The sequence below is a fragment of the Mus caroli genome, chromosome 10 (genome assembly GCF_900094665.2).
Source record: "Mus caroli chromosome 10, CAROLI_EIJ_v1.1, whole genome shotgun sequence".
Classification (NCBI taxonomy): domain Eukaryota; kingdom Metazoa; phylum Chordata; class Mammalia; order Rodentia; family Muridae; genus Mus; species Mus caroli.
In genome coordinates this window covers 74,682,831-74,709,516 of record NC_034579.1, presented here as the reverse complement: position 1 = coordinate 74,709,516, position 26,686 = coordinate 74,682,831, and the positions used below count along the sequence as shown (strand labels likewise).

The following is a 26,686-nucleotide window of genomic DNA, read 5'->3' as shown; positions in this document are numbered from 1 at the left end:
GTATAGACCTGGAGACCAAGCTGGCCTCGAACTCAGAAATCCGCCTGCCTCTGCCTCCCGAGTGCTGGGATTAAAGGCGTGCGCCACCACGCCCGGCTCTTTTTTTTTTTTTAATTAGGTATTTTCCTCATTTACATTTCCAATGCTATCCCAAAAGTCCCCCATACCTTCCCCCTCACCCTCCTACCCACCCACTCCCACTTTTTGGCCCTGGCGTTCCCCTGTACTGGGGCATATAAAGTTTGCAAGTCCAATGGACCTCAACAGCAAGCACTCTTAACCACGAAGCCATCAACCTAGCCCCAAGCCCCACATTGAAGCCTCCATGTGTGCTGTGTTGGAGCCTGGCTCCTACTCATGGCCATGTGTTGTTGCTCCAGTGTGGGACTGGGCCTCGTGTCTGTCAGCCAGCCAGCCATAATGCTAGTCCATTTGCCCCTGGATGATACAAATATAGGCACACTGCTGAGTGTTTCTTCCTCGTGGTGTGGCCAATAGGGCTATCCTTCCTGTGCAGTGACAGTCTCGCTGATCTGTGCTGTGCAGTCCTCTTCCCTCTGCTCCTGCCACTCATCTGTCAGCCCCAAGGGTCTAGTGTCTGCCAGGGCTGGCTTCCTCCAGCTATGGAGACTTGTGCAATTCCTGGTTTTGCTGTCCTATCTGCTCTCCTGAGGTCCTCACCATGTAGTATGAGGGGAGACAATGAGTAAAGGGTGCCTCTGTGGGAGACATGGGGCCTGAGCCCAGACTGTGGGAGACATGGGGCCTGAGCCCAGACTCTGCTTCAGAAATCATCCCGGCACAAGAAGAAGAAACACAGAAAGGAGAAGGAGAAGGAGGAGAGGCCACGAGACAAGAAGAAAGCTAAGAAGAAGCAAGTGGCGCCTCTGGAGAATGGTGCAGCAGCAGAGGAGGAGGAGGAGCCTATCCCGGTGAGCATTCTTGACAACATGCCAACCCAAGGGTGCCACGTGGGTTCTGTTTGGAGAGGACCCAGGGGCCTGTGCAAGCTGCTTTGTGACCTGTGCTTGGTGAAGGATCCATGACCTGCAACATCTGGTAGCTCTCATGTTTTGGGAACTGGCCATCCCCAAGCATGGTTCTGTAGCCTAGTCCCTGTCACCCACAACTGACGAGCCTATCTCTCCTCCCCAGCCCATGTCCAGTTACTGCCTTCTGGCTGAGAGTCCCTACATTAAAGTGGTAAGTGACACTTGGGTTGCTGCAGGGAGGGCCATTGGCGGAGCAGACCCATCCTCAGAAGCCTTGCGGGGCTGGCAGCAGTAGCAGCTGGGCACCAAGCTCAAGCATCAGTGTAGGGCACTCTCTGCAGCCCAGCCACAGCTGGAGAGCCAGGCCACCTGAAGACAGCTTTGCTAGCAAGACAGAGCGACCAGCTGGGCAGCATACACCTTGGGAAGAGACAGGGGGATTGTAAGATCAAGGCCAACCAGTGCTGCATTACAAGACTTTGTCTCAACGAGTCAAAAAGACAGGAACTGGGGTGCAGCTTCATGAAGAGTGCATTTTGAGGGCCTGGGGCCCACAGGCAGTTTTCATAGGGGTGGGGTGGAGTCACTGTCCTTGATCTTGGCAGTGAGCTCCCTCCCCTCAGCTGGTCCCTGGCCCTTGACCCTGCCCTTGCTCATGCAGACGTATGACATCCAAGCCAGCTTACAGAAGGACAGCCAGGTGACTGTGTCCATCATCCTGGAGAACCAGAGCAGCAGTTTCCTGAAGAACATGGAGCTCAATGTGCTGGACTCGCTCAACACCAAGATGACCAGGCCAGAGGGCTCATCGGTACACGACGGTGTGCCCGTGCCTTTCCAGCTGCCTCCCGGTGAGCCTACCCTTCGGCCCTAGCCTTCGTCACACCACCTTGGCTCTTCACAATGGACTTAACTAGAGCTCCCAGGGATAGCTGAAGCAAAAGGCCCCAAGCTCTTGATGTCCCATGTCTCGGTGCTACTCTTGGGGCACATGCTGGCTTTCACCTGGGCCATTGGGCTGGGCTGCAGCAGTGCCCATTGTTTCTGTCACTCTAGCATCCCACCCAGCTAGGACAGACACCCCAGGGTCAGTGCTGGCCCACTGAGTGCTGTGTCTCCCAGCAGGCGTCTCCAATGAGGCCCAGTTTGTGTTCACCATTCAGAGCATTGTCATGGCCCAGAAGCTCAAAGGCACGCTGTCCTTCATTGCCAAGGTATGCACTCTATGCTGAGGTCCAGGTCCCTCACGCTCCCCAGGGGATGTCAGGCATCCCAGGAAAGAAACTGCCTGCCTGGAGAGTCTACCCTACAGCTTTTCTCCTTGCAGGATGATGAAGGAGCCACCCATGAGAAGTTGGACTTCCGGCTGCATTTCAGCTGTAGCTCGTACCTGATCACCACACCCTGCTACAGGTGTGTGGCTCCACCCCACCACACAGCTCGGGGAGGGAAGGAGGGGTAGAGTTTGCTGATGTGGGCTGTGAGGCAGGGGTAACATGAGAGTGCTCAGCCATCATCACAGGCGTGGCCTCCACCTGAGGCCACCTCTTCTGGCAGGTGACACTGCAGATGGTTGCCTCTCTGTCCCAGAGGACTACCCTGTGTGCCTGTCACTTTCTGATGCTCCCATGTGCCCAGGCTGCCTTGGAATTTGAAGCTGCCCTCATGCCTAAGCATTCCTAATGCCAGGTGACTACTGACACCCAGGCCCTGCCATCACACACTCTCTGTCCTCCCACAGCGATGCCTTTGCAAAGTTGCTAGAGTCAGGAGACCTGAGCATGAACTCCATCAAAGTCGATGGCATTAGTATGTCTTTCCAGAATCTTCTGGCAAAGATATGCTTCTACCACCATTTTTCCGGTAAGCAATGTTACAGTGATAACACTCTTGGTGGCTTTGTACCAGAAATAACAGACGCTACTTTCCCACCCCTAGTCAGACCCTTGCTGTACCAGGCCTGGGCCTGCAGCCTGAGTGCCTTCACAGCATGGGCCTCAGCCCATGTCCTGGCAGTCCTGGCTGGAGAGGGCCTGCCAGGGAACATGGACCTGACTCCCCTGTCTGTTGCAGTTGTGGAGCGAGTAGACTCCTGTGCCTCCATGTACAGCCGCTCTATCCAGGGCCACCATGTCTGCCTGCTGGTGAAGAAGGTGAGCTCACAGCAGTGCCTGATGCTCTGCAGCCACCCAGGATGCTCTCAACAAGAGGCTGGATTTCCCCTGCACATGCCTCCCTGTCCAGGGCTGTCCTCTAAGGTCCCCATCCCAAGAGTGCAACCGATCTCCCACAGTTAGATGAGGCCTCCCAGCTGTACCAACCCTCACAGTTATACCAGGCCCTCCAGATGCATCTGGTTTGGGAACACAAGGCAAGAGGAAGGGAAGGGTGGGCTCAGAACTGTCTCCGGCCCTGGAGGGCTGTACGCCATACACCTGCCATCTCAGCACTCAGGAGACAGAGGCAGGGTTACTGCATTCCAGGCAAGTTGGGGTTACATACCTTCAAAAAAATAAAGTGAGGTCTAGGCTCCAGCAAGGGTAGGAGAGGTGACATTTGCAGCACCCCCCCCCCCCACACACACACACACATACACAAACTCACACATAGGCAATTCGTGCATGTGCCTATCCCCTAGGGCGAGAGCTCCGTGTCAGTAGACGGGAAGTGCAGCGATGCCACACTGCTCAGCAGCCTGCTGGAGGAAATGAAGACCACGTTGGCTCAGTGCTGAGTTGCAGAGTCCAGGATGTGCAACAGACCACAGAAAGATGTGATGCGTCTTACCTCTCCTGTCGTGTGTACTGTCTCACACCCAGCATTAATTTAACACCACCGGCCTCCACTGTGTGACCCTGAGGTCCTATGTTGCATCAACTTTTATTATCCTTTATTCCGACCTGCACTCCTTTGGCAAGGAAGGCCATCCTGACCCTAGCCAGAAAGGGGCTGCTCCACTTCCCATTCTCAAAGGCGGCTGTGGACTGCAGGGTTACAGCAAACAAATTGATGTGGCCCCACTCCTGACCCCATGCTGCCTCTGGAGGAACCCTTCCAGATGCTGCTGTCTACAAATATTCCAACTGGTGGCCTCTGTGGAGAGGTGATAAGACCAGCTGTTAATGCTTCTCCCCACAGCCTGCAAGGTCAGATGGACAAAGTGTCCTTGTGGGTGGCTCCGCAGCTCAGCTGCAGACAACAGGGATGGCCCTTTGATTTTCTTCTGTTCAACAGAATTGTGGTCTGTCTTGGGGTTCTATTGTGGGGGTCAGTGGAAGAGTGCAATGTATGCCTCTCAGTTTGTCACTACACATCGTGGGCTTGTCCCTGCAGCTGTGGAGGGCTGAGTGCCTTGCAGTGGAGGGTGTGCATCCTGGGAGCAGTCGGTGCTTCCCCAGCTGTTCCTGGGTAAGGTGAAGAGACCTCTAACTGGGTAGCTGGGCACAAGCTGAGCCTTCCTCAGAGGTGACAGTGGTCTACAGACATTCTGGCTTCCTTTGAGGACAACTGTCACTTTAGCATGTAGAGTACTCTTACCGACCCCATGTGACCTTCTAGCTCTATGATGTTCCATGATTGATTTGCTGTTGACATTCCCATGTGAAGAGAGATATATCACGCTGCTGACGATCGGTGTCACAATGACCCATTAAAGAGTCAAAAAACATTTGTGTGTTGTGTCCCCATGGTACCCCAGAGCAGTCCCCAGTGTGCCATTAAGGCTTCTGAAGCTCAGGTGGTACAGACCAGTGAGTTTCCCCAACCTCACCAGTAGGTGCCTTGTGTGTGGGGATTACAAGTTTGGTGTGAGTGCAGAGCCGGAAGACAGTTGTCCTGTCTCATTACCTCCCTCCGGCCTCCACTCGCCATGCTAGAATTCAAAATTGTGATAATACACACCTTTAATCCCGGCACTTGGGAGCCCGAGGCCAACCTGGTCTACAGAGCAAGTTCCAGGATAGCCAAGGTGACACAGAGACCTATCTTGAAAGGGAAAAAAAAATGTCTGTACCTTGTTCCAGGAGAAGGCTCTGGGTTCCCTGGAACTACAGCTCCAGGTAGTTGTGAGCCACCCTGTATTGGAAAACCTGGGGTCCTCTGCAAGAGTCTTAACCACAGAGCTACCTTTCCACTCTGCAGCATTCTAACTGCTCCTGTGGCAGTGAGGGGAGAGCAGGAACTTGAGTTGAAAAAGGCCCTTGCTCCATCTCGGCAGCTCACTGCCACTTCGTTAATGAGGAAAAAGGAAGACTCCTTTTCAAGTAAACTCAACTGCAACTGAAGTCCCCAAATGCTGCTGTGCCCAAGGCCTCATCCAGTGCCCCATCTGAGGCCATGCAGCACTCTCCCATTGCTCTAAGCATCCTGCCAGCCCTAGCCATGACCCAGAGAGGTAGTCTTCAGCAGTGGCGGTAGCTACAGTATGCCCATTGCTGTGGTTGATGACTGGCCACAGAGTGCAGCTGGAGTTCCCAACACAACACCCAGTGTCCCTATTCATCCTGTTCAGACTGCTCTGTCCAGTCCATTGGAGGAAGGAGGGACTCTAGATGCTGCCATGTGTAGTCCTTGTTAAAAACTAACTTGTAAGCCGGGCGCAGTGGCGCACGCCTTTAATCCCAGCACTCGGCACTCGGGAGGCAAAGGCAGACAGATTTCTGAGTTCGAGGCCAGCCTGGTCTATAGAGTGAGTTCCAGGACAGCCAGGGCTACACAGAGAAACCCTGTCTCGAAAAACCAAAAAAACAAACAAAAACTAACTTGTAGCCTGTCCCATGAGCAAGAACTGTAGGAATGTGCATGGAGATGCTTCTTCCTGGGGCCAAGGGACATGGTGACAAGGAAACCAAGTGGAGGACACCAAAACAAAAAGGAACCCCTGGGTCTCTTGCATCAACTTCTCCCAGCCAGCCTATCTCTGGTCACCTGCTGCTAGGTGCTCTCTGCAGTGTGGTTCAGCTGTGTCTCTGACCTGGATCACACACTAACCTGCCCCACTTTTACAAACCCCACTGTATCATCCATCCTGAGGCTGAGAATTCAAGGTCAGTCTACAGACAGGCACAGTGCAGGAAGGCCCAGCTAGCACACCTGTCATCCAGCGTAGAGGCAGGACCATCAGGAGTTCAAGTCATCTGCTCCATGGCATGCTCCAGGCCATACTGGAATACTTGGCATTCCACCTCAGCAAGAACTGAAGCGTCCCTTCTGCAACCCTACCCATAGTTACCCAGGGTCCTTGGACCCTGAGGGAGATGTTGCAGGTACCAGCCAGGGTTTTTGGTCCCTTCCTCTGTGGATAGGAGCCTAGGACCCCTCCACACCTGTACATCATGTTCAGGTGAAATGCATGCCACCAGCTACATTACCGACCCAGCCAGATCTCCTGGCAGTTAAACAATTGTTCCTCGTGAGAAATGTCAGGGCATTTTAATCAAAATATCTCAGAGGGCCCTGCCCTGGGGGGTTCCCCACTATCTTACACAAGCCCATCTCCCTGCCCTCCCCAGTCCGGGCCCAGCCTGGGTTCCATGGGAGTGGGAGGGGTAACTTGAGGCAGGCAGCAGCTAGCCTCTCCAGAGGAATAGGCTGCCACAGTGCAGTTGAGTCCTGGCCCCTGCCGAGGCTGGGGGCTGGCAGCCACTGTCAGTGCTGGGTCAGACACTCAGAGACATTTTCCAAGGTCAGGTTGAGCAGATGCTGAGGTTCCAGACACTTTATGTTTGGTGACAGGCTTTGGGGGGTGAGGAGGAGGTGCTCTAAGCCCACTGTCTGCACATGCCCTCCCGCCTCCCTTCCTAGGCTGCCTCCCATAGCCCATTAATACAGTCCAAGCTAGCCCCTAAGATTCTCCTGCCTCAGGCTCCTGGAAGGCTGGGATTATAGGAATGCATTGCTACACCTAGTCCCTGCCTGTTCTTAAATCCTAAAGTGTGCCAGTAGAATAGGGACCCTCCCCAGTACCCACAATGACAGGCCTCGATAGGGCATGAGGGGTGTGTGGCAAAGAGGCCACTTGACTTTGGAATTCTATGTTTTCCACAGGTCACCTGCTTCTTTGTAGCCTTATTCCCCAGCTCACTCACAAGGCTGGAGTGGTTCTGCACATCCAAGTTGAGGCCGCAGGGAAGAAACACAGCATGGTTCAGGCAGTGTGTTGACCACATAGGCAGATGTGACTACAGATGGCCAGTGTGCCCTCAGGCACACAGCCCTGCCCAGCATCCCCTCCCACTCTTACCCACACACCTCCTCACTCCATCCCTCTCCCCACTCCCCATACCCCCCTCCTCACCTCACTCCTCCCTCTCCAGTGGAAGGCCTGGTCTTACCTCATCTTTTCATCCTGTCTGAAATAGAATGGGGCTCCAGTTAGACCCTCCAGGTCTGCCACCACACCAATTCAGGGAAGAATAGGTTTCATGAAGACCCTTCAGCCAGGATGGCTTGCCCACTTCCTCCAGCTGAACTTGGAGACCTTTGAAGGGTGTGGGCAAGGTCCTCCTGAGCCTTGGCAAGCTTCAACCCCTCATCATAAGGCACACACAACCTTGGATTTCAGCAGGAACTTACTTGTGCCAGGTGTTTCTACAATGACAGTAGGTTTTGAGTCAGGGGACCAAGTGGCCTCCCTTGGTGTCTCCCTCTCCACGTCCTGGTACCCAATAAGCCCCAGCTCACATGTATTTCAGAAGGCCCTGTACAGCTGACTCCCACTGTGCCGATGACCTGGGGGGACACAAGACTTGGTGGTGGGGTATCCCCAAGACCCTGGTCCCCTTCCTTGCCTAGGACCCCAGGGGCAGTGGGATTGCTACATGAGCCATACTTGCAGTAGTAGCCAAAGCAGATGACGTGGGAGTCTGTGCAGTTGCTGCAGGAGATGGTCTCGTACTGGTAGATGCCTGCAATATATGAGAGGCAGCCCCAGACTCCCCTGGGCCCTCCCCAGCTTGGGCCACTGCCACTGTGGCCCCTAGCCTGGACCATAGTTCACTTACCACAGTGACGCTGACAGTCAATGCGGCCTGGGGAGGGGAGGACATAACAGGATAGTGCCTTCTGACAAGGCCCAGAGCTCAACACCTCAGCCCCACTTGTTTTTGTAGCCCAGGATACCCTAGCACAGAGATGCCTAGGCTGCGTTGTGATTTGTGGCAATCTTCTTGCCTCATTTCTGAGTGCTGGGATTACAGGCTTGTGCTACATGAGTTTCATGGATGTAGGAAGGGGTCAGTTGCAGTGAAAGATGGGGATAACCTAAGGGAAGGATGGTTCCATTGTTCCTAGGTGCCACCAGGAGACTAGATGACAGAAAGAAGGGGGTGATGGGCATGCTAGCAACCATTTATGCAAAAGGGCCTCCTGCAGAGTCACTCCTCCCTGAGCCCTGTTTCCAGTGCCCCTAGCCCTGAAGTGCCAGGGCCATGAGCATCTTCCCCTCTGTGGAGCCCACTGCTCACTCTCTATGATGGCGTTCTGGATGAGGCGCACTTGCTCCCGGAAGATGGCCCGCAGCTCATTGGGGAAATACCCTGATGTGAGAGTCACAGTAGAGCGGTCAAGTTAGGTGCCTAGCAGCTCGCACCGGCCCCACCTCAGTTTCTCTCTTTACCTGGGAAGTACATCTTCCCCTGGTACAGCTGGTCCATCCTCTGGTACACGGCTTTTGCCACTTGATATAGCTTCTTCTGGGCTAAGGGCAGGAGGAAAAAGAAAGCAAATGAGTAGCCCTGCCCCGGTCCCTGCTGCTCTTCTGACCCTGGAATGGGTTCCGCCACTCACTGATCTCGGCAGGAATGGCCAGATGGAGCTCCTTCATCGTGTTCTGGATCCAATCGGAGAGCAGCATCCCCGACACAGGAATGTCACCCACCCACCACGACTTGAGATTCACGTGGTGACGGTAGAAAGAGAACTTCTCCGCGAAATTGGGGTCGCACTGCAGGCAGCCCCGGGCCAGGGCCGCTGTCATGCCCAGAACCAACAGCAGGGCCATGGCCTGGCCCAGCCTACCGTGACCAAACATCGGCGCTGCCAGCGCCGCACCCTCCAGCCGCGCACCAACCAACGGCGCCTCCCGCGCCACGCCTCACCACGCCGCACCAACCAACGGCGCGCGCTGTGGACCCTGGCCGGGCCATCCCCTGCCCGGGCTTGATCACGCTTCCAACTCTGGTCCCTTCCCGCTTAGACATGTCCCGCCCACCGGGTCTGGTGACGCATGCCTTTAATCCCAGCACTTGGGAGGCAGAGGCAGGCGAATTTCTGAGTTCCAGGCCAGCCTGGTCTACAAGGTGAGTTCCAGGACAGTCAGGGGAACACAGAGAAACCCTGTCTCAAAAAAAAAAAAAAAAAAAAAAGACATGTCCCGCCCACAATTCAGCGCCTGCCCACTGATGGCTCCGCCCCTACCTGGCCCGGCCCCGATTAGACTCCTGTTCCCGGCCTGGTTCCGCCTACAGGCCTGGTCCCGCCCCACGAATGGCTCCGCCCCTTTCTAGCCTGTCACCCCACCCACCCCACCGCCATCCGGACTTCTGTCCCAGGGCTGGCTCTACTGGATCTCCCCAGGAGAGTGTAACTGAATCTCTCCAGTTACAATTGGCAACTGGTAATGCCAGTCTGCCCCCAGGCTCCACCCCATCCACAGCGCCTCACGCATGCGCTTTGGGCTGGCGCCAGTTCCGGAGCCAGCGAGGGAGGGCTCGTCCCGCCCCTCATCCGCTCGACTACAGCCAATTAGCAGCGCCCGTCCTGGTCTCCAAGGGCGCGGGGTGTCGTCTGCCTTTCACACCGGGTTCCTCAGAGCTCGGGCGCCACACCTCCATCCGGGCCGCTTCCCTTTAAGGGAAGTAAATCCGGCTGGCGGGCGCGGCCTGGGCGGGGCGTGCGGCGTGTCCCTCCGCGGGCGTGTCCCTCTGCGGGCGCGGCCGGAGACTGGGCGAGGCGAGAGACGGCTCCGGACAGCCAGGTGGGTCCTCCGAGGGCCAAGGCGGGCGGCGGGCGGCGGGCGGCGGGACTTCATCCCTCAGAGTGACAGTGTGCAGTGACCGGCCCAGAGTGGGCGCTGGGGACCTGGATCTGTCAAAAGGAGGGAGAAAGGAAGCGTCATGGATCAAAAGCGTGTTTAATATTTGAGGTCCTAGATAGCACAGGCTAGCCTCCAGCGGCTGGATAGGATCCTCCGCTGACTCATTTGTTTGAAATGATCACGTTTCTGTTAAACTTCATTGAAGGTCTTGGCTCTTGCTCTGGAGTGAAGCATTTGCCTTGTGTGTAGAAAGCCCTGGGTTCTATCCCTACTTCTGCCTCTTCAGCACTCCTCGGCCTCCCCTAATTAAGCCATTGAAAGGCTGGATGGAGAGACTCAAAAACAGATCACAGAAAGTTAACTTTGGCCGCGGTTTCTTTTTCTTTTCTTTTCTTTAATTCTTTCCTTTTATATTTAGCCCAGGCTATCCTGGAACTCAGAGAGATCACCCTGCCTGTGCCTCCTGAACGCTGAGATTAATTAAAGGTCTGCGCCAATACCTTTGCCTTTTTTCTTCCCTCCTGCCTCCACCCCTTCCCTAGGCTCCATAGAATAAAGTGCCTACAGTCAAGTAGAGGTTGGCCTAGTGTTAAGGCAGGGCAATTATTATTCCAGGGCTCCACGTGAATCCTTGTAACTTTGGTTTCTGATTTGCTACCATTATGCAGATTTGGGAGCTGAGGAACTAGGGGTGGGAGTGGCAGGGGACAGTTAGGTAGGACTCTCAGGTCAGCCAGCTCTTCCTTCAGCATGGAGGAAGCGGTTCCTAGCTCTGTAAGTGATGGGGCTTCAGAGAGGTGCTAGCTGGAGGCAGCAGGATGCAAAAGAGACCACAGACTTAACCACTGACAAAGGCAGAAGCAGATAACCTGAGACACAGCTCTGAGAACTTCCGGAAACCAGGTTTTAACCGCCCCTGTCCTGGGCTTGTTTTTAGAACTCAGTGAACAGCAGAGGTGACAAGGCTAGAGAGTTCCACCCCTGGGGCTTCTTGATGTCTGTCATTTCTCCATCTTGATCCATTCCAGTGCCATTTAAGTTCAAGGGCAGCCTGGGACACTTAGTAAAATCTCACCTCAAAAAGAGCAAAAGGGGGCTAGTGCTCTTCCTAAGGTCCTGAATTCAATTCCCAGCAACCACATGGTAGCTCACAACCATCTGCAATGGGGTCCGATGCCCTCTTCTGGTGTGTATAAAGACAGCAACAGTGTACTCACATATATAAAATAAATGAATCTTTTTTTTTTTTTTTTAAAGAGCAACAGGGCTGGGGGTGTAATCAGGGTGGAGCCCCACCTAGAATCCCCCCAGTGAGGGCTCAGGAGCAGAACATTAATTTAGGGTCTGTATGAGCCTGGGTTCCTCCCCAGTATTGGGGGAGGGGGAATGATAAACACTGCCCCAAAGTAGAATTAATTTCAATGTTAGGGTGGAGTGAACGTGGTAGAAACATGTTTGAATTGAATTTTATCTGTCTGGGACCAGAGACGTGGACTGAGCAGAGCCCCCCTACCCCCCGACCTTTGTGTCACCCCGAGACCAGGACGACACTGCAGGGCACTGTGTGGATGGCATGCCTCTTACCTAGGAGAAATGTAGTTTTACTGTGTGTGTATGTGTGCCACTTGCCTACAGGAGCCTCTTCTGAGGGTGTCACGTGCTGTTGTGAGCTGCCATGTGAGTGCAGGGACCTGAACCCCAGACCTCTGCAAGAACAGCCAAGCACTCTTACGGACAGAGCTATGGCTCCAGCGGTGTACACACCCCAGCTGGCTTGTCACTCCCTCCGTAGCCCAGGGCCGTGTCAAGTTCTCCTGATTCAGCCCGCCAAGAACTAGAACTGCAGGAATGGATATATCCAGTTATAATGGCTTTATAATGGGGCAGAAGCACATCATAAATTAGCAAAAATATGAATATTACTGTACATTTCATCTCTCTCTTTTTTCTTTTATGAGGCTACCAGAAAATTTAAAACTATATTTGGTGCTCATAGAGATCTAGAGGCTTCCAAGACATTTATCCCATCACTCAAAGGTGTGGTGACTCCCTGCTTTTAGGGATAGGGGTTGAGATAAGGTCTCTCTATGTGGTTCTATGTAGCCCTGACTGTCCTGGAGCTGGAGCTTGCTGTGTGGATCAGGCTGGCCTCAAGCTCATAGAAATCTGTCTGCCTCCACTTCCCCAGTACTGGAATTAAAAATGTGCACACCACTGCCCAGCTATTGATGTTTTCATTACTATTACCACTACTTTTTTTTAAAAGATTTTTATTTATTTATTACATGTAAGTACACTGTAGCTGTCTTCAGACACTCCAGAAGAGGGCACCAGACCCCATTGCAGATGGTTGTAAGCCACCATGTGGTTGCTGGGTATTGAACTCAGGACCTCTGGCAGAGCAGTCAGTGCTCTTACACCACTGAGCCATCTCTTTAGCCCCACTACCACTTACTACTACTATATATATATATATATTTGTTTAGCGTGCATGTGCAAGCTATGGCAACCTTACGGAGGTTGGAGGACTCCTTGAGAGGAGCCAGCTCTTCCTTCCATGCTGTGGTCCCTTGGGGTCCCCTGACGTTCGTTGTGTTTTAATTCTTCCTATGTGCCTGTGGGGTGAGTGCTGAGACCGTGTCATGATGTATTTGTTTTTATTTTATGGGTTGCCTGCATGTATGTGTATGGCTGGTGCAGCGGCCACCAGATCCCCAGGGGACTGCAGTTCTGGAGGCTTGTGACCCCAAGCCCCAGGCCTTGCAGGAGCGCCCTGTGCTCATGCGCTGCTCTCGCCACCCCCCAGCACTAGTTTTTTCTTAAGTGTGATGCAAGAGATTTAACATTTTGGTTAGTGGTATTTGTCCTTTTGAGGGAGGGACCAAAGGGCCACCAAGGAAGCAGTCCCCAACTAGGCTGCTTCCGCTTCACTGTGCAGGCAAGGTGCAGGGCCCACTCTCCCACGTGCATGCTGCAGCCAGTGCTCATGCAGGGCTAGTTAGTGACCCTGCTCTCCCCCACCCACTGCTTCCCTCCCCACTTCAGGTGGCAAGGGGAGGCATCACCCACAGCCGCACCAGCTCATGGCAGTGGGGGCAGGGCCAGCTCTCCAGAGCTAATGACCCTCTGGGTCGCTTTCTCGACTGCCACCAGTGGTGAGGGGAGAGGTGGGGTATCACCTCTGCACCTGGGGCACCTCCCAGCAGATGGGTGGCAGGGTTGGCTCCCCTATACTCACGCCCTTGGAGCTGGCTCACCCACACCCCTACCACCAGGGCCAGCTCCACTGGGCTAAGCTCAAGACCCACTGTACCAGAGCTCTACCGAACACTGTCTCCGATGAGAGATGGGGCCAGGTATGGATGGCCCCTGGACATCCACACAGTCCCCAGCAGCTCATCCCCATGGTCTCTAGAGGGAATATGAGCCGTGGACATTGACACTGACCCCTGCCACTGTATGGCCACAGACTCAGATGTGGCCCTTGGGCTAGGACCTCACTCTGGCCCCAGGTGGCAGGGCTGGCCCCTCACAGTAACTCTTAACAGCTCTCCACCTCCATCTCTAGGTTAATCTCCACAGTGCTTACACTGCTCCGCTTCTGTCTCCCCATCTCCACAGACTGGCGCATTGTGGTGGTTCCCCTGACGGCGGGCCCCTGGGTGACATCCTTCATCTGTGCTGGAACAGACGGGGGCCTGTGGCTCTAGTGCCATCACAGGAGGGCAGGTCTGTCTGTCTTCCTCCTATCTGCACTGTGCAGACTGGATTTGATTTGGTTCGGTTTTCATGAGTCCTAGGCATAAAACGGCTTTGGCCACCAAGCCAGGCATCAAGCCAGGATGCACAAAGGACTGCCCTGGCAGATGTAACACCACCAACAGCAAGGGGTCTCACTGCCCACTGTCAGGGGGCTTAGTTTTTAATTTAAAGTTTGTATTTTATGTCCCAGCACAGTAGCGTATGCCTTTAATCCCAGCACCCCAGAGGCAGAGGCAGGTGGATCTCTGTGAGCTCCAGGCCAGCCTGGTCTACAGAGTGAGTTCTATGACAGCCAGGGCTACACAGAGACCCTGTCTCAAAACGAAAGAAAGAGACGTAAAGTAAAGTTACTTACGGCTGAGTACACGTCTGAGTGATGCATGTGCCGCACTTGCTCAGGTGTAGATGGCACGGGATGGCTGGGAGCTGGCTCTCTGTCTGTCGCACCGAGAGTTCGTACACACTGGAGTCAGGTCTGTAGTCTGTTGCCTCAGCAGTGCGAGCCTGGGACTCTAGTGGGGTTAGTTTCTGAGACACAGCCTCTCTGTGCAGTCTTGCACGGAGTTGTTATTTTTAAAGAGGCAGTGTTGTCTTGTCGGGGTCTAGCGTGGCTCAGAGCTCTCAGCTCTCAGCTCTCAGCCCTCAGCACATGCACACACACACACACACACTGCACACACTATACCCAGGCATGATAAGGTTCACTGTAATTGAACCTCTTGCTAAATTATTGTAACTGCCATGGACTCATTCTGTGACCCAGGCTTACCTTAAACTCCTTAAATCCTCCTGCCTCAGCTTCCTGAGCGCCGCCATGGAGGGACAGTTTTCAGTCTGCAGCAAGGCTGAGTGAGTGTGAGGTGAGCTGGCGCTCAGTCACAGAGCAACCCCTCCCTCCATGACCGAGTCTGGAGTCTGCAGCTGGTTTTAGGGCTCACTCTGGGGTCAGACACTGCCTGTCTTGTGGGCTCACTGGGGGAAGGGCCTGGTGTCTGCAGTCCTACCCCAGGCCTCCCAGCAGAGGGGCTTCTGAGGGGCACAGAGTGTGACCACGCCTCTCTCCTTCCAGGATGCAGTGCTGAGGGGCTTATTTTAACCTCAAAGAAGTTTGCATTTATCTATTTGTTCGTTTATTTTGTGCTGGAGGAAGTTGAAGGAGGGAAGAGTTTAGTTTCTTGCCCCGTGTGGATTCCTTCCTGTGGTACTGTTTCTCAGGCAGTGACAGTGCCTTCACCCTTGGAGCTGACTCACTGGCCCCTCCCTCCATGTTGAAAGCCGTAAGACCCTGTTATTCATTTCTCAGAAAGCTTGCAAACTCTCACTTCAAAAGCCAGGCGTGGTGGGGCAAGTCTGTCAGCCTAGCACTTAAGGAAGGGGCAGGAAGACTGTGAGGCTCCTTCTGAAAGCTAAAGCAAACTGAGTGCCAGTTCAGGTCCTCCGCATGTGACCTCGTGCTTTCCAGCAGGTGGGATGGCCCTGCTCACCTTGAACTCCCTGCAGGACCCCCATACTCTGAAAAGTCCCAATGGGTCGTCTCTGCAGCCTGTGCCCCATGGAAACACCTGGGCCGGGCCGGGCTGTGGAAATCCCCTCCACTCTGAAAGTGTGGTTTCACCGAGGGAAGTTCCCAGCAATCCCCAGCAGTCGGGAATGGACCTGGCTTTCTCAGAATGCCCTGCTTCAGATGTCTTAACCAGAAAAGGCAAAACCGGTTAGAGCAGGAGGACTCTGCAGTTGAGTCCCACGGAAGACACGGTTCCCTTTTCTGAGGACCGCACTACGGTCCTTCTTTTCCTTTCCCAAATGGGTCTGGCGAACCGAACACTTGAATACCTGCCAGTCAAGCACCACCCTGACCACGCCCCAGCCCCTCACTGGGGGATTCTAGGCGGGGCTCCACCCATTTCCTTTGGTTATCTGATGATAGTTTTTTCCTTCTTTCTGTATTTAGATCAGAAAGCTAGAATGTACAGCTTTGTAAACAATTCCAAATAAACACTAGGGAGGCAAGTAAGTCCTGTTCTAGCCTGGGCTACACTTTGAGACTTCTGTCTCCAAAACAAAAAAATTGACCATAGTTTCTTCATCTGCCAAATAGATCTGTGCCTACTGCCCTGTAGAAAATGGTCATTGTCAGAGAGGAGCCCCTCGAGGGACCCAGGATGCAGTCCCACCCCAATAAGGGTTCAGAAACAGTGCCAGCATCGACCAGAAGGACAACAGAGGAAGTGTGCAGAGACCTCACTTCAACTTTGTTTTGTCTTTGTTGAGGTGCAGGGTGTGAGATTCAGGCACTGACCCCAAGCCACTCCCAATGACCTTTCCATGTGGGGGTGGCCTTGAGGCTGAGCTATGTTCAGGTTTGGGGCTGCCCTGCCACAGAGTGAGCACATGGAACCAGCTCAGGCCTTGTCCCCAAGGCAACAGTCAGATGTGGAAACCTCCGGAAGGAAGTGGGTGACCCTGGGCTCCTGAGCCCTGCACCCTAGCCTGGGAGGGGTCAGAGCCTTATTACTTAGAGCTCTGTTTTCTTGGTTTGTTTTCAGGAGGGGAAGAAGAGGAACCTATGGGTGCCGGGGTAGGAGAGCAGTCTTAGCTTACCTCATGGTGTCCTTCTAGAAGGTTCTAAGTGTCTGTCATGTCTTATCTGTCAGTAGGACAGCCCAGAGAAGAGGACCGTGCAGTGCTGGCATCCAGTTCTAAGCAGTTGTTGGAAGTCAACTAAGAGGACCTGAGAGGAGGCGCCCAGACGGTGACCAGGGGTTTTGAGGGGAGGAGGGTTACAAGCTGCGGCCAGCCTAGGTGTCTGTGCTGGAGAACGTTTGTTTCTGACAAAGGACAGTTGATTTTAACAGGGATTCTACCCATCCCCATAGTTTGTAGAAAATATTTGCACCAGCAGAAGTGGCCATGCCTTTAATCCTGGCACTCAAGAGGCCATCAAGGCCAGCCTGGGCTACAGAGGTAATTCCAGGACAGAGAAACACTGTCTCAAGAAAGAGAAGAAAATACTTGCTTCTCCAAAAACCCTCTCACTTCCTAAGAGGACACAGGGCTGTGAGGAGGGCCACAGAACGCCTCTGCCACTTCCGTGTCTACAGGTCTTGTAGGGAATACAGGGAAAATGGAGGAAAAGGCCCATAGCAGCCTGGCATGGGGGTGTCCACTCAGCCAGTAGGAGGCTGAGGCAGGAGGACGGAGGCTCAGGGCCAAATCTGAGGCAGTGTCTCAAATAAAACCTAAGAACCAGATAAGTGAAAGAAACTTCCAGAACCTTGTTGGTCTAGGTCCCTGGAGGCATCACCCAGCTGAGAGGGCTGTTCCTTCCTATAGTCCCTTGAGGCCAGCCCCAGGCCTGCGATGTTCCAGAGGAGTCCTCACACCTGCTCATGGTGGCCCCAGCTCCTGCTTGACACAGCTTGGTGACAGCATTGGAGGGACTCCCCAAAGTTTTCCCCAGGAAAGCCCTGTGGCAGATGGATAGCCCGCGGTAGGAGAAAGCCTGCCACAGCAGCCACTGCTCCCGTCAACTGAGACTTGTTCAGAGATGGTGGAGTGTATACACAGTGCCTGCAGGACGACTTGCAAATGCAGAACAGTCACAGTGAAGGTCTGTGGGCCTGACTGCTATGCTGCCTAGCCCTGGACGACCAGGGAGGCAAGATGACAAGATGACCAGGGGTAAAGGCCAACCTGGGCTATTCGAGGCTGTGTCTCAGAAAGACAGGAAAGGAAAAACTGGCTTGCCTTAAGTAATTGCCTCTCAGGGAGGCCCCAGGCTGGTCTGCCTGTCTAAGGGGTCAGAGGCATGGGGTTGAAGCAGGAAGTCACAGAAGCCAGGCGAGCCCAGGGGGTATGTGTCAGTAGGCTCCGTGAGGCGTCTGCCACCTCAGCCTGTACAGTGTGTGTTACAGTCCAGCCTCAGTGCCTCCCACAGGCTGTATGTGTGCCAAACAAGCCAACCATCAGTCTCAGTCTCACACCCGGAGGGCGCTTAGGGCAGGGGATTGCTGCCATACCACCTCTCCAGGGGACCCAAGGTCATTGTGGGGGGGTGGATGGTAATACCCAATGTGCACTGGGTGGGAGGCCAAGGACACTTCCTGCATACCCTGCATGAAGCATATGGCCCAGTGGCCACTGTGGCCGGAGAGTAGTCTGGGGTCAGGAGAACTGTCTGGAAGGCTGTGAAGTACTGGTCAGGTGTGTGATGGCGGTGGGGTGCAGTGGACATGCTATGAGGAAGTTGGGCCGTCTGGTATCCACAGACTCTTTGCCTGTAGGTTCCTGCCTCTGGGTACCCTACCTTGACTGGTGTCCACAGTGACCCCCATGGGGGCTCACTGTCAGATAGTTGTCAACCTCTGTTTGATTTTGACATGGTCTCACTCTGTAGACCAGGCTGGCTTTGAATTCACAGAAATCTACCTGCTTCTGCCCCAGGGTGCTGTGATCACAGGCTTTGCCACATGGGAAGCTCTTGTTTTGTTTTTGTGACAGGGTCTCATGTTTGCCAGGGCTGGTCTGGAAATAGGTATGTAGCATTCAATGGCCTCGAATCCCAGCTCTCCCTGCACCTGGACCTGAACCACACTTGCTTTGTAGGAACAGGCTTATTTCCTAGATACCTTTCCATAGTGGTGTTGCCTCTAAAGTCAGACTTGGGATGTTGAAGCTGACCCAGCATCAGGCCCAGGGAAGCAACCTCTGCTTCTTGTCCCTGTCTCCAGCGTGCGAGAGAGGGGGCAGACCGAGCATTCTCTTGCAGTTCTCGTGACTTCCTGATCTGTGTGCCCTGTGGCTCACTCGCAGGTCTAAGGCACATAGCACAGTGTGTTAAGTTCCGGCTAAGTTGTGCAGTCACCACCTCTAATTCTAGAACATTCCATCACCCTATGAACTACGATGTCCTTCCCCAGCCCTCACATCTCGGCATTTCCCATCATGAAGTTCCATAGTGTGTCGCTTTTTGTCTGGTCACCACACTTCGCTGTCTCTCAGTCTCTTCTTCCTCGTGCGCAAGTCTCAGTCGTAGCCAGCATGCAGGTACCCAGGCTGCGTCTCTCTCCTGTCCATCTGAGGACCCCGGGCTAAAGCTGGGCTCTGTAGTCAGGGTCGTCATAGCTCTGAGTGAAGGTGTGACTTCAGTTCTGTCCACTCTCCTTGAGGGGCCCAGCAGGCACAACACGGCGGCCACAACTATATAAGAAAAAAAGCGGAAGTGCCGAGGACTGATGGGAGAGTTATGAGGGTTAAAAGGGTTAACTATGCGGTGGCCGTGCTTGGTGTCTCATCTCACAATGTGGAGACAAGAGGGTGGGGGACTCAAGGTCATCCCTGCTGCATAGTGACTTGGAGACCAGCCTGGGTCACATGAGACCCTGTCTGTAAAAAAGACACACAAGTTGTTATTGTGAGTGAGGTGAGGCTGCCTCTGGTGGGAGGGGCTAGCCCACACCACATGCCACTCCCCATCCCAGCTTCCCCTTCTGTCTGTGCTGTCTCTCCAGTTTCCTTAGCAACTTGTTTCATCTCACGGGCTACACCCCAAGGTCCAACTCCAGTTGCCTTTCCCTGATGGCCTAGCCCATCTCAGGGAGCACGGTGCAGTGGATCCTCCCTGGCACACTGACCTGCTGAAGTCTAGGTTCTGTCCCCAGCTCTTGAAAGAAAAGACTTGATCATTGAATGGAATGGGGGGCTGCCCGGCTAATCCGGGTGACCTCGTGTCAGGCTCTTCCTCCAGTCTGTACCGAACCTTTGCTCACACAGGTCACACCCGAGGTGCTAGGGACCTGAGCAGTGCTTGCTGCAGGCAGCACCACATGGTTTTGTCACCTCCATGTGCTCCCTCATGTTTCCTGAAGCAGCAGTCACAGCAGTCCCTGGCCTGTGTCAGGACTCGGGAGAACATAGGCCCATCTGAGACCATCATTTTGTGTGATGTTGGTGAAACTGGTTCCTGCCAGAAGTCTGCCTGCGTGATGTTTGTTTCTAGAACAGCTCAGAAAAGTCCCTACGCTTACACAGGTCCTACATCCTTACCTTGCAGCCCAGGCTCATCTACAACTTGGGGCAATCCTCCTGCCTCAGCTTCCTGGGTTTATAAGTGTGTGTTATGAGTAGCCTCCCAGTTGTTCCTGTGTGGCCCAGACTGGTTTAAGTTTGTGATCCTCCTGCCTGAGCATACTGATTGCTGAGATGATAGTCTGTGCACAAGCCCAGCACTAATGCTGTCCTTTCCGGTTTCAGGCCTCTGGGGACCTGCAGCACAGGCCACCATCTTGCCACACTCTCTGCTTCCTGTTCTGAGAATCAGGTGCCACTAAGATGTCAAACCCATTCCTTAAACAAGTGTTCAACAAGGACAAGACATTCAGGCCCAAACGCAAGTTCGAGCCTGGCACGCAGCGCTTCGAACTACACAAGCGTGCACAGGCATCTCTTAACGCGGGCCTGGACCTGCGGCTGGCTGTGCAGCTGCCGCCGGGCGAGGATCTCAACGACTGGGTGGCTGTGCATGTGGTGGACTTCTTCAATCGCGTCAACCTCATCTATGGTACCATCAGTGATGGCTGCACCGAGCAGTCATGCCCGGTCATGTCCGGGGGCCCCAAGTACGAGTACCGCTGGCAGGATGAGCAACGCTTCCGGAAGCCCACGGCGCTGTCCGCACCCCGCTACATGGACCTGCTTATGGACTGGATCGAGGTGCAGATCAACAACGAGGACATCTTCCCCACTAATGTTGGTGAGTCAGGCCCGTACCCTCATCTACCACACCAGGACCACGTCTGCTGAGTACACACTGAGCAGAAAGGGCCAAATGGGCTCTGCCTGGCTTCTTGGTGTGTGTGTGTGTGTGTGTGTGTGTGTGTGTGTATACCTGTTATTTTATGTGTATGTGTAGCACACAACATGCTAGGCTCTGTCCTCAGAAGTAGCAGCACAGCATCCCCAGTCTCCTGCCTGACACCCTTCTATCTCCCTCCCCGCACCCGATGGTGACATTGACCCCTAGATGATCACAGATGACCCCAGCTGAAGGTCTTACCTTGAGCCCACCTATAACTCCCCTCTCCACTGGAGAAGACATGCTTGGACTCTGGGGCCCAGGGTATAGCGATCTTCCTAGTTCAGTGGTTCTCAGCCTTCCTAAGGCAGTAAGTACTAACTAATACAGGTAGTTCCTCACGCTGTGCTGGCCTCAACCATAGAGTTCTCTGTGGCTACTTCATAACTTATTTTCTGCTGCTATGAATCATAATATATGTGTGATATCTGATATGTGGCCTCCAAAGGGTCGAGAGCCACAGGTTAAGAGCCACTGTCCTAGCCTCTTAGCCTGCTCACCTCTTTCTCTAGCTCTGGCCCTGGGGACATCCAGTGACGCTGGCTGCCTTGGCTGTGGAACACACATAAAGTCATACATTTGCTTGCTGTGTGGTTGGTGACTATATAGAAGAACCCCAGGAGTGGGCAGTAACAGGGTGGCATCTGCCAGGCCTGGGAGACTTCCCTGGGGCTTTGGAAAGGGCAGAGCAAGGTGCTCAGAATGGGCTGGGGCCTCCTCACAGACAGGAAGGCTCCGCAGACAAACACCAGCCACGCTTCATGGAAACCAATCTTTGGATTGGCAGGAAACTGGTTCCTAGACACAGGCCATGTGACCTCGAGCCTGGGCCTTGAGCTCTCTGAGTCTCATCTGTTCTCACCTCTGTGGCTCAGGTGGAGCACATCTCAGGCCAGGCTGCCGGGCCCTGACAGGTCTCCTTTCGGTCCCTCTGCCCATCCCCAGGCACACCATTCCCCAAGACCTTCCTGCAGGCAGTGCGCAAGATCCTGTCAAGGCTGTTCCGCGTGTTCGTGCATGTGTACATCCACCATTTCGACCGCATCGCCCAGATGGGCTCTGAGGCGCACGTCAACACCTGCTACAAGCACTTCTACTACTTTGTCACCGAGTTCAACCTCATTGACCCCAAAGAGCTGGAGCCCCTGGTGAGTGGGGATGGGTACCATGACTCCTGCTGGGTGGGGTCCGGGCCACCATTACTCTGCTGCACTGTGTTCTGGGCCAGCAGCCAGAGGGTGTCCTTAGCACTGGGTCACCCAGGTGAGGAGACAGAGTATGATGGCATAGTTGAGAAGGTGCAGGGCCTGGTTACCCCAAGGATCTCTGCTCCCCATGTTAGTAAGGCTCATATACTAATGGTGGGCATAGCCTGCCCCGTGTGCCTGCCCTCCAGAACACAGAAGTCCTAGATGCTCTGGTTCACCACAGCAGAGAGGGTGCCATGGTAGCCATCCCATCCCATGGGCTCACAGTGGGTAGAGCACTGGCCAGAGCAGCGCCCGGGACAGGCAGCCTGTGCTCCACCTCCTGGAGAACAAGGGGTGGATTATTGATTGATTTTCATTTTCTGATCCTTTTCCATTCTATAACCTAGACTGACCTATGATTCACCACATAGTCCACACTAGCCGGGAACCTGAGGTGATCCTCCTGCCTCAGCCTCACAAGCGCTTGGATCATAGGTCTGTGCCATCATGCCTGGTCACAATCAGCTTTAAAATGTTTTGTCTTTCTTTTTTTTTTTTTTCTTTTCTTCCTTTTTTTCTCTCTTTTTTTTTTAAGATTTATTTATTATTATAAGTAAGTACACTGTAGCTGTCAGATGCACCACCAGAAGAGGGTGGTTGTGAGCCACCATGTGGTGGCTGGGATTTGAACTCGACCTTTGGAAGAGCAGTCAGTACTCTTACCTGCTGAGCCATCTCGCCAGCCCTCTTCCTTTTTTTTTTTTTAAAGACTTATTTGTAGCGTGTAATTATTAAAAAAACAATCCACCCTTGAGCCACTCTGACATTCCCGCTCATCCATCCCCTGTGGCTTGTCTGCTTCTAACTTGCTCTAAACCCTGACCCCTATCTAAATTATCAGTCAGATTTATAGCAGTAAATTCTTAATCCCCAAAATGCCCACACAAAGAACTCAAAACTCAGTTGATATTGGCGCAAGCTGCCCACCTCGATTGGACAAATTGCCCTACATTACCTGTCGCTCTTCTTTGGTATCCATAGCTACCTGTGGCTATTTCAAGCCACATGGATCCAGTTCGTCTTCCTCTCCTATAGGTTCCATCTTGTCACCTCATCTCCTTCTCCCTTTGTCTTGTCTGTCTCTCTATACTCGTCTCTAAAACTCTCAGCCCACTTTCTTTTTCCACTGCCCAATCACAGGCTCTAGCCTTATCTTTCACCTGCCCTCACCTGCTTACAGACAGCAATCTACACTTATTTGTCTGTTTGTTTATTTGTCTTGTTAGGCCAGTAGCCCTGGCTGTCCTGGAACCTGGAACTCAGAGATCTGCCTGCCTCTGCCTTCCCAGTGCTGGGATTATAGACCTGGCTTGGTTTCTTTACCTTTTTTTTTTTTTTTTTTTTCTCAAGACAGGGTTTCTCTGTATAGCCCTGCTATACCTGGCTGTAATGAAGATTCTAAGAAGTATACTTTGCTAAGCTTGCCCTGAGATTTCTAACTCTTATCCAGTAAAATACTGTAAGAAAGCATGCAAGACCCTCCACGATATTGCAGGGTCAAATCTGGGGCATTCTAGCTATGAGAATGCCAAGGTTCCAGGAGGCTGAGTTTCCTTGAAACTCTTTGCCTCAGGACTGCTTCCAGGTTTCCAAACCTGTAATGCAAGTCACTACTGGAGTGGATGTAGCAGTGTACAGTGCCACTGTGGCCAGAAGGGGGTGTGAGATCTCCAGAAACTGGAGCTTCAGACACTTGGACTCTGGCCTGTTTCAGAACAGCCATGCACAGAGACTGAGCTGTCTCTCCAGCCTCGTGCTTTTTCTTTTTCTTTCTTTCTTTCTTTCTTTTTTCTTTTTTTTTTTTAGATTCATTTATTATTATATCTAAGTACACTGTAGCTGCCTTCAGATGCATCAGAAAAGGGAGTCAGATCTCACCATGTGGTTGCTGGGATTTGAACTTGGGACCTTCGGAAGAGAAGTCGGTGCTCTTAACCACTGAGCCATCTCTCCAGCCCCGTGCTTTTTCTTTTTAACTTTTAATTGTATTATATTTTTGTTTTTCTGTGTTGTGTATTTCTGCGTGTGAACATGGCTGACATGGCATGCACCTGAAGGTCACAGGACAACTTGCAAGAGTCAGTTCTCTTTTTCCATTCTATGGAACCAGGGACTCAAACCCAAGTAGTCAGGTTTGGCTGTAAGCATCTTTATTTCCTGAGCTAACTCATTGGCCCCACAGCCTGCTTTTGTAGTTGTTTTAAGACAGAATCTCATAAAGCCTAGGCTGGCCTTGAACTCGAGATCCCTCCTGCCCCTACGTCCCGAGCAATAACATGATAGATGTGACCTCGGCTCCTGGCTTGCCCACTTCCCACTTCTGACCTTTCTATCAAGCAGTGCTGGTCCATAGCTCAGGACCAGACCTCAGGTGGACTTAATCACAGCACATCACCCCAGATCAGTGGCACAGGCTCTGACAGTCACAGGGAGCCGCCCCACCCACCATGCCCACTGTTCAGCGTCTGACATGTCTTGGGTTGTATGAGGTCTTTGCTACCTGCTTCTTGTTTTCTGATACCTGCCTGATCTCTACAGAAAGAGATGACATCACGGATGTGTCACTGAGAGCCCCTCCCGTCCGCTGAGACTTGGGGAGACAGCTGTGTGCAGCCCGTGTCTCAGAAGCATGGCACGCACACTCACGCCACTGTCTGAGGAGCAGCAAGACCACAGCTTCCGCCCCTTCTCATGGTGACTGGGGGCCCTGACTCTAACCCGTCCCCTTGCCGGAATCCAGGGGCTGAACTTGAACCTGGACACTGTGCTTTCAGCCACTGGGTTTACACTGTATGTGCCATGGCCTCCGACAGGAGGCAGGATCTGGAACCACTGCTAACCACCACTTGTCCCTTCTCCATGGCTCTCTGCCCAGACAGCTTTGTCCCTCACTTGCCAACCTGGAAGGGGAGGGGCCACCAGATGTCTTCTGTTTACAGCCACATTGTGTGTGGGTGACCACATAGGCAGCCAGCATACCTCCAAAGATGTACTAATGTGCCATGCCACCCCCCCAGCATCCCCAGGGCAGGACTCCCAGTATTGGGTGTTCTGGGGGTCTTTGTAGGTCAGGAAAGGTGCACACACTTCATGCCTGTGATCCCAAGACTCTGCAGGCAGCTGCAAGGGGATTGCTATAAACTTGAGGCCACTCTGACCTCCACAGTAATGATCAGGCCAGCCAGGGTCTCATAACAAGATGGTCTTAAAAAAAAATGTAAAGGAGCCAGGCGGGGTGGCACAGGCCTTTGATCCTAGTCAGGAGACAGAAACAGGCAGATCTGTCAGTTTGAGGCCAGCCTGGTCTATACAGAGAGACCTTGTCTTAAAGAAACAAAACAAAACCAATAAGGGTCTGCACAGTGGGGAGGTGTTTGCTGCATAAGCCTCAGTGCACATGTGTGACCCCCACACCCATGGAGGAGCCTGGGAGAGCCAGACATAGGGTGCCCAGGGGACAGGGAGAATTAGACAGCCATGGGCTACCCCAGTGCGCAGCCACACAAACGCACACACAGACTGGCTCTGTTGTGAACACGGCTGGCTTCATCTCCTTTCGTTTTTTACATTGTTGGTTTGGTTTTGAAACTGGCCTGGAACTCACAGAGATCCTCCTGCCTCTGCATCCCAAGTGCTTTGTTAAAGATGTAAGGTGCCAAACCCAGTATTCAGAAATATTTTTGGTTTTGTTTTGAGACAGACTCTTACTATGTAGGCTGTCCTGGAACTTATTCTGTAGGCCAGGCTGGGCTCGAACTCACAGATCCACTTGCCTCTGCCTCCCAAGTGTCAGCCAGCACATCTGGAGATTTTTGGGATTACTGTTAACCGGTTTCTAGTGGCCACCCTCCTGGGAACAGTGTCCGGTCTAACCTGGGATCCAGTAATGAATTCACTTATGACTACCACCCTGAGATTTGCAGTTCCTGGAAGGTGGTGACAGGAACCTCTCTTTCTTCAGTGGCAGCCTCTTGTGTAGCAAAACTTTGTGTGTTGTGTGGCCCCTGTGGGCCACAGGACCAAACTCCAGCAGGTCCCTCTCTGTCATGCCATGGAGGGTGTAGCAGAATATGACTGTCCCCAGCTCCAACTTTTGAGCCTCATGGCCATTCCCTGAGACCCCTGCACTCTAAAGACCCTGAGGAATTCTGGTTACTTTTCCAGAGGTTGCCACTAAACTAAATGTGTACAGTTTAAGCATGGATGCCTGAGCCCAGGGCTGAGAGACACCCCTGGGTACTTCCTGAAGTCACTGCGCCCAATACCCAGCCCTCAAGGCGTGACTGAATGTATTCCTCACCTGTAAGACTTGGCCACCGTGCCAAATCCCAGCAGCCCAGGGAGGGGTCCACCTGCCTCACTCACTCCCACCTCTGTGCCAGCCTAAGAATAAAGTGGTCCTCTCCATACTGCGGGCTGCTCCTTGTTGTTTCTGCCCAGCTCCCTCCCTGAACTATGGCCTGGTGACAAGCTTTGATAACAGCCTGTTCGACCTCGAAGGGCCCAGGTACTACAAGATAACATGAAAGGACATAGAAAGCAGACTCAGTATAGCTGACAACTCTCTTTCCTTTTGAGATGGGGTTTTCCTTTTGTTGCATGAATGTGTATTTTGTGTGTTGTGTAGCCACTGTGAGTGTGAAGGTCAGAGGACAACTCTCTGCCTTTTACCCCTAACCATGCTCCCAGGCCCCTCACTGGGGGATTCTAGGTGGGGCTCCATCCTGACTGTCCACGCTCCCTGCCCCTCACTGGGGGAAACTAGGGGGGCTCCATCCTGACTGTCCACGCTCCC

General features: G+C 53.3%; 3 protein-coding genes across 11 annotated transcripts in view; 2 read left to right on the top strand and 1 right to left on the bottom strand.

The window, feature by feature from the left end:
* The window catches only part of Ap3d1 (adaptor related protein complex 3 subunit delta 1), a 37,268-nt gene extending 32,609 nt beyond the window's left edge, over positions 1 to 4,659 (top strand). Inside the window, exons 24-31 of the mRNA XM_021173740.2 lie at positions 789 to 932; positions 1,156 to 1,203; positions 1,654 to 1,843; positions 2,118 to 2,206; positions 2,320 to 2,405; positions 2,734 to 2,855; positions 3,066 to 3,145; positions 3,631 to 4,659. Of these exons, the coding sequence (XP_021029399.1) occupies positions 789 to 932; positions 1,156 to 1,203; positions 1,654 to 1,843; positions 2,118 to 2,206; positions 2,320 to 2,405; positions 2,734 to 2,855; positions 3,066 to 3,145; positions 3,631 to 3,726 (855 nt within the window). The 3' untranslated portion in view covers positions 3,727 to 4,659. The remainder of the gene's footprint in view (positions 1 to 788; positions 933 to 1,155; positions 1,204 to 1,653; positions 1,844 to 2,117; positions 2,207 to 2,319; positions 2,406 to 2,733; positions 2,856 to 3,065; positions 3,146 to 3,630) is intronic.
* Positions 4,660 to 6,396: 1,737 nt separating this feature from the next.
* On the bottom strand, positions 6,397 to 9,261 carry Izumo4 (IZUMO family member 4). Of its 6 annotated transcripts, none has more exons than XM_021174423.2 (10): positions 8,778 to 9,261; positions 8,608 to 8,688; positions 8,456 to 8,527; positions 7,994 to 8,020; positions 7,822 to 7,897; positions 7,674 to 7,721; positions 7,566 to 7,580; positions 7,325 to 7,342; positions 7,079 to 7,093; positions 6,397 to 6,726 (listed from the first exon to the last, which is right to left on the bottom strand). In XM_021174423.2, exons 1-10 carry the CDS (start codon positions 9,019 to 9,021, stop codon positions 6,639 to 6,641), a joined length of 684 nt encoding a protein of 227 aa, XP_021030082.1. In that variant the 5' UTR covers positions 9,022 to 9,261; the 3' UTR covers positions 6,397 to 6,638. The 6 variants fall into 6 exon arrangements, 4 of the variants coding, with proteins under 4 accessions (XP_021030082.1, XP_021030085.1, XP_021030084.1 ...); XR_002378917.2 differs by having other exon boundaries at positions 6,643 to 6,726; positions 7,079 to 7,171; XM_021174426.2 differs by having other exon boundaries at positions 6,397 to 7,093; positions 7,325 to 7,379.
* A 431-nt stretch (positions 9,262 to 9,692) lies between these two features.
* Mob3a (MOB kinase activator 3A) lies at positions 9,693 to 26,300 on the top strand. 4 transcript variants are annotated; one of them, XM_029482862.1, is made up of 6 exons: positions 9,693 to 9,966; positions 10,445 to 10,512; positions 16,446 to 16,540; positions 20,041 to 20,539; positions 21,587 to 21,789; positions 24,430 to 26,300. In XM_029482862.1, exons 4-6 carry the CDS (start codon positions 20,119 to 20,121, stop codon positions 24,457 to 24,459), a joined length of 654 nt encoding a protein of 217 aa, XP_029338722.1. In that variant the 5' UTR covers positions 9,693 to 9,966; positions 10,445 to 10,512; positions 16,446 to 16,540; positions 20,041 to 20,118; the 3' UTR covers positions 24,460 to 26,300. The 4 variants fall into 4 exon arrangements, with proteins under 4 accessions (XP_029338722.1, XP_021029718.1, XP_021029719.1 ...); XM_029482861.1 differs by lacking the exon at positions 10,445 to 10,512 and adding an exon at positions 13,648 to 13,755 and having other exon boundaries at positions 9,948 to 9,966; XM_021174059.2 differs by lacking the exon at positions 10,445 to 10,512.
* Positions 26,301 to 26,686: the final 386 nt, after the last annotated feature.